Consider the following 14,694-nt stretch of genomic DNA (forward strand, 5'->3'; position numbering starts at 1 on the left):
TGGTGTCTGAACGATGCCATCAGGATTCTCTCCGTGTCGTTCCTTCTCCCTGCACACACGCTGTCCCTGCTTTCTTCTGTGACAGGTTAATTCTCAGGTTCGTTCTTTCTGCCTGGTGAGGAAGCCGGCCGGCAGCGACCCCAGACTATACAAACATTGCGTGGCAGGCGACAAGGAGGCCCTCTCCCCGTTCAGTCAGTCCTTGCCCAAGTGTTTTTAGGTTGTTGCTTTTTCTTTTCTTTTCTTTTCTTTTCTTTTTTTTTTTTTTCGAGACAAAATTTCACTCTCTTTTGCCCAGGCTGGAGTATAATGGCAGGATCTCTGCTCACTGAAACCTCTGCCTCCCAAGTTCAAGCAACTCTCCTGCCTTAGCCTCCTGAGTAGCTGCGATTACAGGTGTGTGCCACCACGCCTGGCCTAACATATATATATATATATATTTTTTTTTTTTTTTTTTTTTTTTTTTGAGATGGAGTCTTGCTCTGTCACCCAGGCTGGAGTACGATGGTGTGAGCTCAGCTCACTGCAACCTCCGCCTCCTGTATTCAAGTGATTCTCCTTCCTCAGCGTGTGAATGGTGAGTAGCTGGGATTATAGGTGCCTGCCATCACACCAGGCTAATTTTCGTATTTTTAGTAGAGACGGGGTTTCACCCTGTTGGTCAGGCTGGTCTCGAACTCCTGACCTCGGGCGATCGTCTGCCTCGGCCTCCCACAGTGCTGGGATCACAGGCGTGAGCCCCGCGGCCAGCCAGGTGTTGCTTTTTCTAGTGTCTCCGGTGCTGATGGTTGTTATCTACAGGACTCCACGGCCATGACTTGAAACAGAACCTCACAATCACAAAATAAGGAAGATCTTGGACGTTGAAAACAATAATTTCAAAGAAGGGATAAAAAAATTGAGATGACTTCCCAGGATGCTGAGAGAAAGAGAGAAACAGAGAAAGAGAGAGGTAAAATTAGACAAGAAAGGCAGGAAGCAGTCTCGGGAGACCCAACATCTGATTCATCGTACCCCAGAAGCAGAGAACAAATTATCCAAGAAAGCTCCCAAAACTGAGATTGGTGTCTCCGTATGGAAAGGCTCGTGGAGTGGTCAGCCTGGCCACGAAGAGACCCTGCGGCAAGACCCACGAGGTGGACGGCTTCAGAGAAGCCCCTCCACGCCCACCAAGCGGGAGCTCCAGGCCGCGTTCAGAGGATCCAGAGTGAGCTCGGCGGCCGATCTCACAGGGAGCTCTGGAATGACCGGGACGTTTTTAAGGGAAGAGCATCTCCTCCCTGTCCAAACACCCTGCAGAGTGAGGGAGCCTAAAGATGTTTTCACACGTGCAAAGTCTCAGAAACTACCTCCTCCCGTGTACCTTCCTCAGGAATTGCAAACAGGAAGTAAGATAAGAGAGGGAAAGATGGCATCCAGCAGTAAGGGATGGGCCCAGGGCACCCGTCCTCCGAGGCCAGGAGGGAGCAGGATACAGGCTCTGGAAAGAGAAACTCCGGAATGCTGGCAAGTACTGAGAGTGGATTTAAATCATAGTGATGAATTAGTGCTCAATGCAGAGAAAACTCAGCAAATAAACATGAGGCAATTTTTTTTTTTTTTTTTTGAGACAGAGTCTCACTCTATCACCCAGGCTGGAGTGCAGTGGCGCGATCTCAGCTCACTGCAACCTCCGCCTCCTGGGTTCAAGCAATTCTCCTCGCTCAGCCTCCCGCGTAGCTGGGATTACAGGCACATGCACCACCACGTCCAGCTAATTCTTGTATTTTTAGTAGAGACGGGGTTTCACCATGTTGGCCAGGCCTGTCTCGAACTCCTGACCTCAGGTGATCCGCCAGCCTCGGCCTCCCAGAGTGCTGGGATCACAAGTGTGAGCCACGGCACCCGGCAAGATGAGGCAGTTTTTAACTTCAGTAAAAATAAAAATTTGTACGTGAAGGAAAAATAAACACTGTATACCATATGGCGGTTCAGCCGCGGATGGTGTCTACCTGGTGTCTTAGTTCGTTTTCTGTTGCTGTGATAGAATACCACAAACTGGGTAATTTATAAAGCATTATATTTCTCACAGTTCCGGAGGCTGGGAAGTCCAAGGTTGAGCAGCTGCATCTGGTGAGGGCCTCCTGCTGCGTCATAACCTGGCAGAGGACATGGCGCCAGCTCAGGCGTCTCTTCCTCTCCTTATAATGCCACCAGTGCCCCGCCCTGAAGACCCCGTCTAATCCTAATTACTTCCCGAAGGCCCAGCCTTCAATCGACATATCAACTGGGAGTTTATGTTTCAAACACGTGAAATTTAGGGGCCACATGCAAACCATAGCACGTGGTTATGATGATGGAGAACTGGATATCGATCTAGCTTACAAAGCAACAAAACTGTGCAGGGCGTGTGTGTGTTAGTTACCGGGGTGGGCGTGTGGGTGGCAGAGCCACATTTCCACCTTCTGTAGTGCAAAGTCAGCGGGTGCCTGTGAGTGTGTTAGAGTTACCGGTGTGCGGTGAGTCAGTGACAGCCGTGTTTTCACACCTTCTGTAGTGGACAGTCAATGCGTGCCTGAAACCGAAAGGCAGGGAGTAGGAATATAAGTATGTTGTTTATAAATTTGGAGATGGATAGCAAAAGGAATTATTTTAAAGGATTAAAGTGGGAGGGGCACAGTGGGAGTGGGCCAGGCCTGAGGTCTTGCAGCCTGACAGCACCGGAGACCACGAGCATCCTCGACTCTGTGAAAACAAAAGCCAAAGACGCTTTTCAAACTTACAGGGTGCTTCAGAAGACCTTCAGGATGCCGGGCGCAGCAGCTCACGCCTGTAATCCCAGCACTTTGGGAGGCCAAGGCTGGTGGATCACAAGGTCAGGAGTTCAAGACTAGCCCGGCCAATATGGTGAAACCCCATCTCTAATAAAGCTACAAAAATTAGCCAGGTGTGGTGGTGAGCACCTGTAGTCCCAGCTACTTGGGAGGCTGAGGCAGGAGAATCACTTAAACCCAGGAGGTGGAGGTTGCAGTGAGCTGAGATTACACCACTGCTCTCCAGCCTGGGTGACAGAGTGAGACTCCACCTCAAAAAAAACCAAAAAAATAAAAAACCATCAGGAATTGTCTTACATTTATGAACATGTTTTAAAGTTGTTTGACCCTCAGCTGGGCATGGTGGCTCACGCCTGTAATCCCAGCACTTTGGGAGGCTGAGGCAGGTGGATCATCTGAGGTCAGAAGTTCAAGACCAGCCTGACCAACATGGTGAAACCCCGTCTCTACTAAAAATACAGAAATTAGCTGGACATGGTCGTAGGTGCCTGTGCCTGAAATCCCAGCTACTCTGGAGGGTGAAGCATGAGAATTGCTTGAACCTGGGAGGTGGAGGTTGCAGTGAGCCAAGATCACATCACTGCACTCCAGCCTGGGTGACAGAGTAAGACTCCGTCTCAAAAAAAAAAAAAATCGTTTGGCCCTGAAGGACAAGAGGACACTTTCTAAGTCCGAGGAGCCAGCCAAGCTCAGGCAGTGGATTAATCTCCAGAAAGACAGAAATGAGCCTCTCAGCCTGTGGGGGCGAGCGTCCCTTCTGTCTGGAGACAGGCCTTCAAGGCGTTCAAAAATAGATTCCTGAGTGTATTCATTCATTGCCACATGCCTGCCAAGGGAAAATAAATATTTCTGAAATTAACTTTGAGGTTGCCGTTATAGAGCAAACACGTCTGTTCTTTTAATTTCCTGTGTGCGTTTGGTGCGCTCTCTGCTCAGTGCTGAGGGCTGCAGGACTTGGCAAGTGGCAGTGCTGTCCTGAGAGCTTCGTCGCATTTTAAAGGACTGAAGAGATTTTTGGTCGTCACTCAAAGCGTAATTTCAGGGGCCTGAAGCTACTGTGCTGGGAGTAGTAGAAGCATCTAGTTATAGGTTCAGAAAAGTGTTTTTGTCTCCTTCTATGGTTTTTTTAGAGACAGGGTCTCACCCTGTCACCCAGGCTGGAGTGCAGGGGCACGATCGTAGTTCACTGAGGTCTCCAACTCCCGGGTAGCTGGGACGACAGGCAGCACCACCACGAACGGCTAATTTTTAATTTAATTTAATTAATTAGTTTATTTATTTTTGAGATGGAGTCTTGCTCTGTCGCCCAGGCTGAAGTGCAATGTCTCCATCTCGGCTCACCCAACCTCCACCTCCCAAGTTCAAGCAATTCACCTGCCTCAGCCTCTCAAGTAGCTGGGATTACAGGTGCCAGCCACCATGCCCGGCTAATTTTTGAATTTTTAGTAGAGATGGGGTTTCACCATGTTGACCAGGCTGGTCTCAAACTTCTGACCTCAAGTGATCCACCTGCCTCAGCCTCCCAAAGTGCTGGGATTACGAGCGTGAGCCACTGTGCCTGGCCTTTATTATAGTTTTTTTATTTTAGAAGAAATGTTCCTGGCATGATGACTCATGCCTGCAATGCCGGCAGTGGGAGGCTAAGCTGGGCAGATCGTGTAAACTCAGGAGTTCGAGACCAGCCTGGGCAACATAGCAAAACCCTGTCTCTACAAAAAAATACAAAAATTATCTGGCCACAGTGGCACATGCCTGTAGTCGCAGCTAGTCAAGAGGCTGAGGTGGAAGGATCACCTGAGCCTGGGCTGTGGAGGCTGCAGTGAGCCTTGATCACGCCACCACACTCCAGCCTGGACAACAGAGAGAAACCCTGTCTCAGAAACATAAAAGAAGAAGAAGAAATGCATTCTCATTTTTTTAACTTGTCGACAGAAGGTTCCAGCCGGCTCATACTCTGCGCCCTGGGGGTCCCTGGACGGCCATGCAGGCCCCCTCCCTGAGCCTGCGCGTAGCGGCTGGCGCACTCACACAGCGAGAGCGGGCATCCCACGTGGTGTCGCGCCTGTGCTCACTGCTCTGTCCTACTGTGGCACCGCGGTCTCAGCGTTCCCAGACCTGCCGCCTTTGCCTCGTTCCCTTGGAAACAGAGCTGAGTCAGAGCTCTGGGGCCTGCAGGCTTGGGGAGAACGTGGGCGGCAGGGACCAGCCCAGACCGGGGCAGCAAACCCACAGGCCTCCAGGTCACGTGTGGGCTCTGCAGTGCCCTTCGGGGAGCCCCAGCACCAGGGCGATGGAGCCTGACCCCCACAGAGGCCGAGGCGGCTGAGGACAGGAGAGGCACGGGTGCAGAAGGCTGGGGGCTCCTCTGCAGGTGGGCACAGACGGGGCCCCGTCGAGCCTGGGGAGACGCAGGGAGGGGGTCCCATCCACCTGCCTTGTACACCTGGAAGCTGCGCTGGTGAGAAACCCATTTCTCCCCTGGAAATGAGCGTGTCCTGACTTCCAGAGCCCCGTTCATTAGCGGCAGCCTCGGGCTTACGCTGTCTCTGACCTTCCACAGGCGTTGACTACAAGACGACCACCATCCTGCTGGACGGGCGGCGGGTGAAACTGCAGCTCTGGTGAGTCTGGAAGGGGTGCAAGTGTCCCACACTCACAGGAGTAACTGCCCTGGTTGGCACAGCACCCCAGGGAGCAACCTCCCCCTACCACCATTGTCACAGCGTCCCAGGGAGCACCCCCAGCCAGCACAGCACCCCAGGGGCGCCTCCAGCCGGCACAGCACCCCGGGGGCACCTCCGGCCGGCACAGCACCCCGGGGGCACCTCCGGCCGGCACAGCACCCCGGGGGCACCTCTGGCCAGCACAGCACCCCAGGCGGCACCCCCGGCTGGCACAACACTCCAGGGGGCACCCCCAGCCAGGACAGCACCCCTGGGAGCACCCCCAGCTGGCACAGCACCCCGGGGGCACCTCCAGCCGGCACAGCACCCCGGGGGCACCTCCAGCTGGCACAGCACCCTGGGGGCACCTCCAGCTGGCACAGCACCCCAGGCAGCACCCCCAGCTAGCATAACACTCCAGGGGGCACCCCCAGCCAGTACAGCACCCCTGGGAGCACCCCCAGCTGGCACAGCACCCCGGGGGCACCTCCAGCTGGCACAACACCCCGGGGGCACCCCCAGCCGGTACAGGACCCCAGGGAGCACCCCTAGCCAGCACAGCACCCCGGGGGCACCCCCAGCCAGGACAGCACCCCAGCGGTCACCCCTAGCCAGCATAACACTCCAGGGGGCATCTCCAGCCAGCACAGCACCCCAGGGGTCACCCGCAGCCAGGACAGCACCCCAGGGGCACCCCCAGCCAAGACAGCACCCTGGGGGTCACCCCCAGCCTCACTGAAGCAGGGCTTCTCTGAAGGAGGTGGTGGTCTGGTTGTCTGGGCCCCCATCATCCAGAGTAGGGGACCCCACGATGGACATAGTGCTGTGGCCGGGAAAGGGCTTTTGGGGTCAGAACCTGTGGCCTGGTGGTTGTGGGAAGATGCCAGGCAGGGACCAGCGCAGTGTGCATGAAGCTGGTTGAGACCGCCTGGCATTCCTGGGTCCCCCATGCCTCACCCAGCGATGCTACTGCATGCCCAGTAGGTAGCTCAGAGCGTCCTGGTGCCAGGGGGGCTGTGATCTGGCCGCCAGGTGGAGGAGCCAGACGTGGGGAGGTGAGGACTTGCTGGCCAGCCGGGACAGTCGGCTCTGCTGTCGCAGATGTGAGAACCCAGCTCCCACCTGGGGGCAAGCCCAGGGCCTCTCCCTCCACAGCTCCTGGCTCTGGATGGGGGCTCCCGTGGCTTCTGCTCCGTGGGGCGGTGGGGATGGAGGGGCTCCCGTGGCTTCTGCTCCATGGGGCGGTGGGGATGGGGCTCCTGTGGCTTCTGCTCCGTGGGACGGTGGGGATGGAGGGGGTCCCGTGGCTTCTGCTCTGTGGGGCAGTGGGGATGGAGGGGCTCCCGTGGCTTCTGCTCCGTGGGGCGGTGGGGATGGGGGCTCCTGTGGCTTCTGCTCCGTGGGGCGGTGGGGATGGAGGGGCTCCCGTGGCTTCTGCTCCATGGGGCGGTGGGGATGGGGCTCCTGTGGCTTCTGCTCCGTGGGACGGTGGGGATGGAGGGGGTCCCGTGGCTTCTGCTCTGTGGGGCAGTGGGGATGGAGGGGCTCCCGTGGCTTCTGCTCCGTGGGGCGGTGGGGATGGGGGCTCCTGTGGCTTCTGCTCCGTGGGGCGGTGGGGATGGAGGGGCTCCCGTGGCTTCTGCTCCATGGGGCGGTGGGGATGGGGCTCCTGTGGCTTCTGCTCCGTGGGACGGTGGGGATGGAGGGGGTCCCGTGGCTTCTGCTCCGTGGGGCAGTGGGAATGGAGGGGGTCCTGTGGCTTCTGCTCCGTGGGGCGGTGGGGATGGGGGCTCCCGTGGCTTCTGCTCCGTGGGGCGGTGGGGATGGGGGCTCCCCTGGCTTCTGCTCCATGGGGTGGTAGGGATGGAGGGGCTCCCGTGGCTTCTGCTCCTTGGGGCAGTGGGGATTGGGGGCTCCTGTGGCTTCTGCTCCGTGGGGCGGTGGGGATGGGGGCTCCTGTGGCTTCTGCTCCGTGGATCGGTGGGGATGGGGGCTCCCGTGGCTTCTGCTCCGTGGGGCGGTGGGAATGGGGGGCTCCCGTGGCTTTTGCTCTGTGGATCGGTGGGGATGGGGGCTCCTGTGGCTTCTGCTCCGTGGGGCGGTGGGGATGGGGGCGCTCCTCTGGTCCTTCCTCCTGGGGCTGCCTCCCTCCCGGGCATCCCTCCCCCACAGCTGCCAGTCCTGTGTGACCCTCGCCCGGGCCTCCTGGCTCTTGCTCCCTGCTGGGCCCCTCCCAAGCCAAATATGCCTCCAGTTTCAGGACCTTCTCTGACCAGTACCCCCGCCCTGCCCCGTCCAGCGTGGCCAGTCCCAGGGAGCCTCTCTCCACAACCTCCCCAAGCACCTTAACCCTTCTGGCTGCAGAGCTTTGGGCCTCCTGCCCAGCCTGGCCTCCAGCCCCCACTCCTCCAGGGCCATGCCTGCTCTGGGCGGCCATTGGGGTCGCTGTCAGCCCCCGTCCTGCACCACCCACAGCGAGCTGGGAATCTGCTGTCCCCTCCCGGCCCTGAGGCCTGGAGTCCCCCGGCCATCAGAAGGCCCCACTCAGCCCCACGCCTGTCCCTAGCTCAGTGCTCTCCTGAGGACCTGCCTGGCATCAGGGCTGGCGCGCACCATCCCGAGCTCCATGCCAGCCCTGGCTGTTCACATTACCAAACGCCTCCATGAACCCCATGATCACAAGAGTCACCCTCAGCACTTTTCTCTCTGTGACCTCCGGGGTGAGATGCCAGGGAGCCCCTGCCAGCGAACAGTCACCCCAGGCCCAGAAGAACCCTGACTGCTCACATCTGGCACAGGCATCAGCTACATCCACACTGTCCCCTGACACTAACACTCCACCATCCAGCTCCGTCCACACTGTCCCTTGAGACACACTCCTCCTTCCAGCTCTGTCCAGGTTGTCCCCTGAGACAGTCACACTCCACCTTCCAGCTCCATCCACACTGTCCCCTGAGACACTCACACTCCACCTTCCAGCTCCGTCCACACTGTCCCCTGAGACACTCACACTTCACCTTCCAGCTCCGTCCACACTGTCCCCTGAGACACTCACACTCCACCTTCCAGCTCTGTTGACACTGTCCCTTGAGACACTCACACTCCACCTTCCAGCTCCATACACACTGTCCCCTGAGACACTCACACTCCACCTTCCAGGTCCGTCCACGCTGTCCCCTGAGACACTCACACTCCACCTTCCAGGTCCGTCCACGCTGTCCCCTGAGACACTCACACTTCACCTTCCAGCTCCGTCCACGCTGTCCCCTGAGACACTCACACTCCACCTTCCAGCTCCATACACACTGTCCCCTGAGACACTCACACTCCACCTTCCAGGTCCGTCCACGCTGTCCCCTGAGACACTCACACTCCACCTTCCAGGTCCGTCCACGCTGTCCCCTGAGACACTCACACTTCACCTTCCAGCTCCGTCCACGCTGTCCCCTGAGACACTCACACTCCACCTTCCAGCTCCGTCCACACTGTCCCCTGAGACACTCACACTCCACCTTCCAGCTCCGTCCACACTGTCCCCTGAGACACTCACACTCCACCTTCCAGCTCCGTCCACACTGTCCCCTGAGACACTCACACTCCACCTTCCAGGTCCATACACACTGTCCCCTGAGACACTCACACTCCACCTTCCAGGTCCATACACACTGTCCCCTGAGACACTCACACTCCACCTTCCAGCTCCGTCCACGCTGTCCCCTGAGACACTCACACTCTACCTTCCAGGTCCGTCCATACTGTCCCCTGAGACACTCACACTCCACCTTCCAGGTCCATACACACTGTCCCCTGAGACACTCACACTCCACCTTCCAGCTCCGTCCACGCTGTCCCCTGAGACACTCACACTCCACCTTCCAGCTCCGTCCACACTGTCCCCTGAGACACTCACACTCCACCTTCCAGGTCCATACACACTGTCCCCTGAGACACTCACACTCCACCTTCCAGGTCCATACACACTGTCCCCTGAGACACTCACACTCCACCTTCCAGCTCCGTCCACGCTGTCCCCTGAGACACTCACACTCCACCTTCCAGGTCCATACACACTGTCCCCTGAGACACTCACACTCCACCTTCCAGGTCCATACACACTGTCCCCTGAGACACTCACACTCCACCTTCCAGCTCCGTCCACACTGTCCCCTGAGACACTCACACTCCACCTTCCAGGTCCGTCCACACTGTCCCCTGAGACACTCACACTCCACCTTCCAGGTCCATACACACTGTCCCCTGAGACACTCACACTCCACCTTCCAGCTCCGTCCACACTGTCCCCTGAGACACTCACACTCCACCTTCCAGCTCCGTCCACACTGTCCCCTGAGACACTCACACTCCACCTACCCGCTCCGTCCACACTGTCCCCTGAGACACTCACACTCCACCTTCCAGGTCCATACATACTGTCCCCTGAGACACTCACACTCCACCTTCCAGCTCCGTCCATACTGTCCCCTGAGACACTCACACTCCACCTTCCAGGTCCGTCCACGCTGTCCCCTGAGACACTCACACTCCACCTTCCAGGTCCGTCCACGCTGTCCCCTGAGACACTCACACTCCACCTTCCAGGTCCATACACACTGTCCCCTGAGACACTCACACTCCACCTTCCAGCTCCGTCCACACTGTCCCCTGAGACACTCACACTCTACCTTCCAGGTCCGTCCACGCTGTCCCCTGAGACACTCACACTCCACCTTCCAGGTCCATACACACTGTCCCCTGAGACACTCACACTCCACCTTCCAGGTCCGTCCACACTGTCCCCTGAGACACTCACACTCCACCTTCCAGCTCCGTCCACACTGTCCCCTGAGACACTCACACTCCACCTTCCAGGTCCATACACACTGTCCCCTGAGACACTCACACTCCACCTTCCAGGTCTGTCCACACTGTCCCCTGAGACACTCACACTCCACCTTCCAGGTCCGTCCACACTGTCCCCTGAGACACTCACACTCCACCTTCCAGGTCCGTCCACGCTGTCCCCTGAGACACTCACACTCCACCTTCCCGCTCCGTCCACACTGTCCCCTGAGACACTCACACTCCACCTTCCAGGTCCATACACACTGTCCCCTGAGACACTCACACTCTACCTTCCAGGTCCGTCCACGCTGTCCCCTGAGACACTCACACTCCACCTTCCAGGTCCATACACACTGTCCCCTGAGACACTCACACTCCACCTTCCAGGTCCGTCCACACTGTCCCCTGAGACACTCACACTCCACCTTCCAGCTCCGTCCACACTGTCCCCTGAGACACTCACACTCCACCTTCCAGCTCCGTCCACACTGTCCCCTGAGACACTCACACTCCACCTTCCAGGTCTGTCCACACTGTCCCCTGAGACACTCACACTCCACCTTCCAGGTCTGTCCACACTGTCCCCTGAGACACTCACACTCCACCTTCCAGGTCCGTCCACGCTGTCCCCTGAGACACTCACACTCCACCTTCCAGGTCCGTCCACGCTGTCCCCTGAGACACTCACACTCCACCTTCCAGGTCCGTCCACACTGTCCCCTGAGACACTCACACTCCACCTTCCCGCTCCGTCCACACTGTCCCCTGAGACACTCACACTCCACCTTCCAGGTCCGTCCACACTGTCCCCTGAGACACTCACACTCCACCTTCCAGGTCCGTCCACACTGTCCCCTGAGACACTCACACTCCACCTTCCCGCTCCGTCCACACTGTCCCCTGAGACACTCACACTCCACCTTCCAGGTCCATACACACTGTCCCCTGAGACACTCACACTCTACCTTCCAGGTCCGTCCACGCTGTCCCCTGAGACACTCACACTCCACCTTCCAGGTCCATACACACTGTCCCCTGAGACACTCACACTCCACCTTCCAGGTCCGTCCACACTGTCCCCTGAGACACTCACACTCCACCTTCCAGCTCCGTCCACACTGTCCCCTGAGACACTCACACTCCACCTTCCAGGTCCATACACACTGTCCCCTGAGACACTCACACTCCACCTTCCAGGTCTGTCCACACTGTCCCCTGAGACACTCACACTCCACCTTCCAGGTTCGTCCACACTGTCCCCTGAGACACTCACACTCCACCTTCCAGGTCCGTCCACGCTGTCCCCTGAGACACTCACACTCCACCTTCCAGCTCCGTCCACGCTGTCCCCTGAGACACTCACACTCCACCTTCCAGCTCCGTCCACGCTGTCCCCTGAGACACTCACACTCCACCTTCCAGCTCCGTCCACGCTGTCCCCTGAGACACTCACACTCCACCTTCCAGCTCCGTCCACGCTGTCCCCTGAGACACTCACACTCCACCTTCCAGCTCCGTCCACGCTGTCCCCTGAGACACTCACACTCCACCTTCCAGCTCCGTCCACGCTGTCCCCTGAGACACTCACACTCTACCTTCCCGCTCCGTCCACGCTGTCCCCTGAGACACTCACACTCCACCTTCCCGCTCCGTCCACACTGTCCCCTGAGACACTCACACTCCACCTTCCAGCTCCGTCCACGCTGTCCCCTGAGACACTCACACTCTACCTTCCAGGTCCGTCCACGCTGTCCCCTGAGACACTCACACTCCACCTTCCAGGTCCATACACACTGTCCCCTGAGACACTCACACTCCACCTTCCAGGTCCGTCCACACTGTCCCCTGAGACACTCACACTCCACCTTCCAGCTCCGTCCACACTGTCCCCTGAGACACTCACACTCCACCTTCCAGGTCCATACACACTGTCCCCTGAGACACTCACACTCCACCTTCCAGGTCCGTCCACACTGTCCCCTGAGACACTCACACTCCACCTTCCAGGTCCATACACACTGTCCCCTGAGACACTCACACTCCACCTTCCAGCTCCGTCCACACTGTCCCCTGAGACACTCACACTCCACCTTCCAGCTCCGTCCACACTGTCCCCTGAGACACTCACACTCCACCTTCCCGCTCCGTCCACACTGTCCCCTGAGACACTCACACTCCACCTTCCAGGTCCATACATACTGTCCCCTGAGACACTCACACTCCACCTTCCAGCTCCGTCCATACTGTCCCCTGAGACACTCACACTCCACCTTCCAGGTCCGTCCACGCTGTCCCCTGAGACACTCACACTCCACCTTCCAGGTCCGTCCACGCTGTCCCCTGAGACACTCACACTCCACCTTCCAGGTCCATACACACTGTCCCCTGAGACACTCACACTCCACCTTCCAGCTCCGTCCACACTGTCCCCTGAGACACTCACACTCTACCTTCCAGGTCCGTCCACGCTGTCCCCTGAGACACTCACACTCCACCTTCCAGGTCCATACACACTGTCCCCTGAGACACTCACACTCCACCTTCCAGCTCCGTCCACACTGTCCCCTGAGACACTCACACTCCACCTTCCAGCTCCGTCCACACTGTCCCCTGAGACACTCACACTCTACCTTCCAGGTCCGTCCACACTGTCCCCTGAGACACTCACACTCCACCTTCCAGGTCCATACACACTGTCCCCTGAGACACTCACACTCCACCTTCCAGGTCCGTCCACACTGTCCCCTGAGACACTCACACTCCACCTTCCAGCTCCGTCCACACTGTCCCCTGAGACACTCACACTCCACCTTCCAGGTCCATACACACTGTCCCCTGAGACACTCACACTCCACCTTCCAGGTCTGTCCACGCTGTCCCCTGAGACACTCACACTCCACCTTCCAGGTCCGTCCACACTGTCCCCTGAGACACTCACACTCCACCTTCCAGGTCCGTCCACGCTGTCCCCTGAGACACTCACACTCCACCTTCCCGCTCCGTCCACACTGTCCCCTGAGACACTCACACTCCACCTTCCAGGTCCATACACACTGTCCCCTGAGACACTCACACTCTACCTTCCAGGTCCGTCCACGCTGTCCCCTGAGACACTCACACTCCACCTTCCAGGTCCGTCCACACTGTCCCCTGAGACACTCACACTCCACCTTCCAGCTCCGTCCACACTGTCCCCTGAGACACTCACACTCCACCTTCCAGGTCCGTCCACACTGTCCCCTGAGACACTCACACTCCACCTTCCAGGTCCATACACACTGTCCCCTGAGACACTCACACTCCACCTTCCAGGTCCGTCCACACTGTCCCCTGAGACACTCACACTCCACCTTCCAGCTCCGTCCACACTGTCCCCTGAGACACTCACACTCCACCTTCCAGGTCCATACACACTGTCCCCTGAGACACTCACACTCCACCTTCCAGGTCTGTCCACACTGTCCCCTGAGACACTCACACTCCACCTTCCAGGTCCGTCCACACTGTCCCCTGAGACACTCACACTCCACCTTCCAGGTCCGTCCACGCTGTCCCCTGAGACACTCACACTCCACCTTCCAGGTCCGTCCACACTGTCCCCTGAGACACTCACACTCCACCTTCCAGGTCCGTCCACACTGTCCCCTGAGACACTCACACTCCACCTTCCCGCTCCGTCCACACTGTCCCCTGAGACACTCACACTCCACCTTCCAGGTCCGTCCACACTGTCCCCTGAGACACTCACACTCCACCTTCCAGGTCCGTCCACACTGTCCCCTGAGACACTCACACTCCACCTTCCCGCTCCGTCCACACTGTCCCCTGAGACACTCACACTCCACCTTCCAGGTCCATACACACTGTCCCCTGAGACACTCACACTCTACCTTCCAGGTCCGTCCACGCTGTCCCCTGAGACACTCACACTCCACCTTCCAGGTCCATACACACTGTCCCCTGAGACACTCACACTCCACCTTCCAGGTCCGTCCACACTGTCCCCTGAGACACTCACACTCCACCTTCCAGCTCCGTCCACACTGTCCCCTGAGACACTCACACTCCACCTTCCAGGTCCATACACACTGTCCCCTGAGACACTCACACTCCACCTTCCAGGTCCGTCCACACTGTCCCCTGAGACACTCACACTCCACCTTCCAGGTCCGTCCACACTGTCCCCTGAGACACTCACACTCCACCTTCCAGGTCCGTCCACGCTGTCCCCTGAGACACTCACACTCCACCTTCCAGCTCCGTCCACGCTGTCCCCTGAGACACTCACACTCCACCTTCCAGCTCCGTCCACGCTGTCCCCTGAGACACTCACACTCCACCTTCCAGCTCCGTCCACGCTGTCCCCTGAGACACTC

At 58.2% G+C, this 14,694-nt stretch overlaps 1 protein-coding gene across 2 annotated transcripts in view; it reads left to right on the forward strand.

Moving 5' to 3' along the window:
* Positions 1 to 14,694, forward strand: part of RAB40B (RAB40B, member RAS oncogene family) — a 62,347-nt gene that overhangs the window by 20,634 nt on the left and 27,019 nt on the right. For both annotated transcript variants that reach the window (XM_064369261.1, XM_064369262.1), the window contains exon 2: positions 5,374 to 5,434. In XM_064369261.1, coding sequence (XP_064225331.1) covers positions 5,374 to 5,434 — 61 coding nt within the window. The remainder of the gene's footprint in view (positions 1 to 5,373; positions 5,435 to 14,694) is intronic.

The sequence above is a fragment of the Aotus nancymaae genome, unplaced genomic scaffold (genome assembly GCF_030222135.1).
Source record: "Aotus nancymaae isolate 86718 unplaced genomic scaffold, 86718_ANA_hifiasm-v0.15.2.pri h1tg000089l, whole genome shotgun sequence".
NCBI classification, from domain to species: domain Eukaryota; kingdom Metazoa; phylum Chordata; class Mammalia; order Primates; family Aotidae; genus Aotus; species Aotus nancymaae.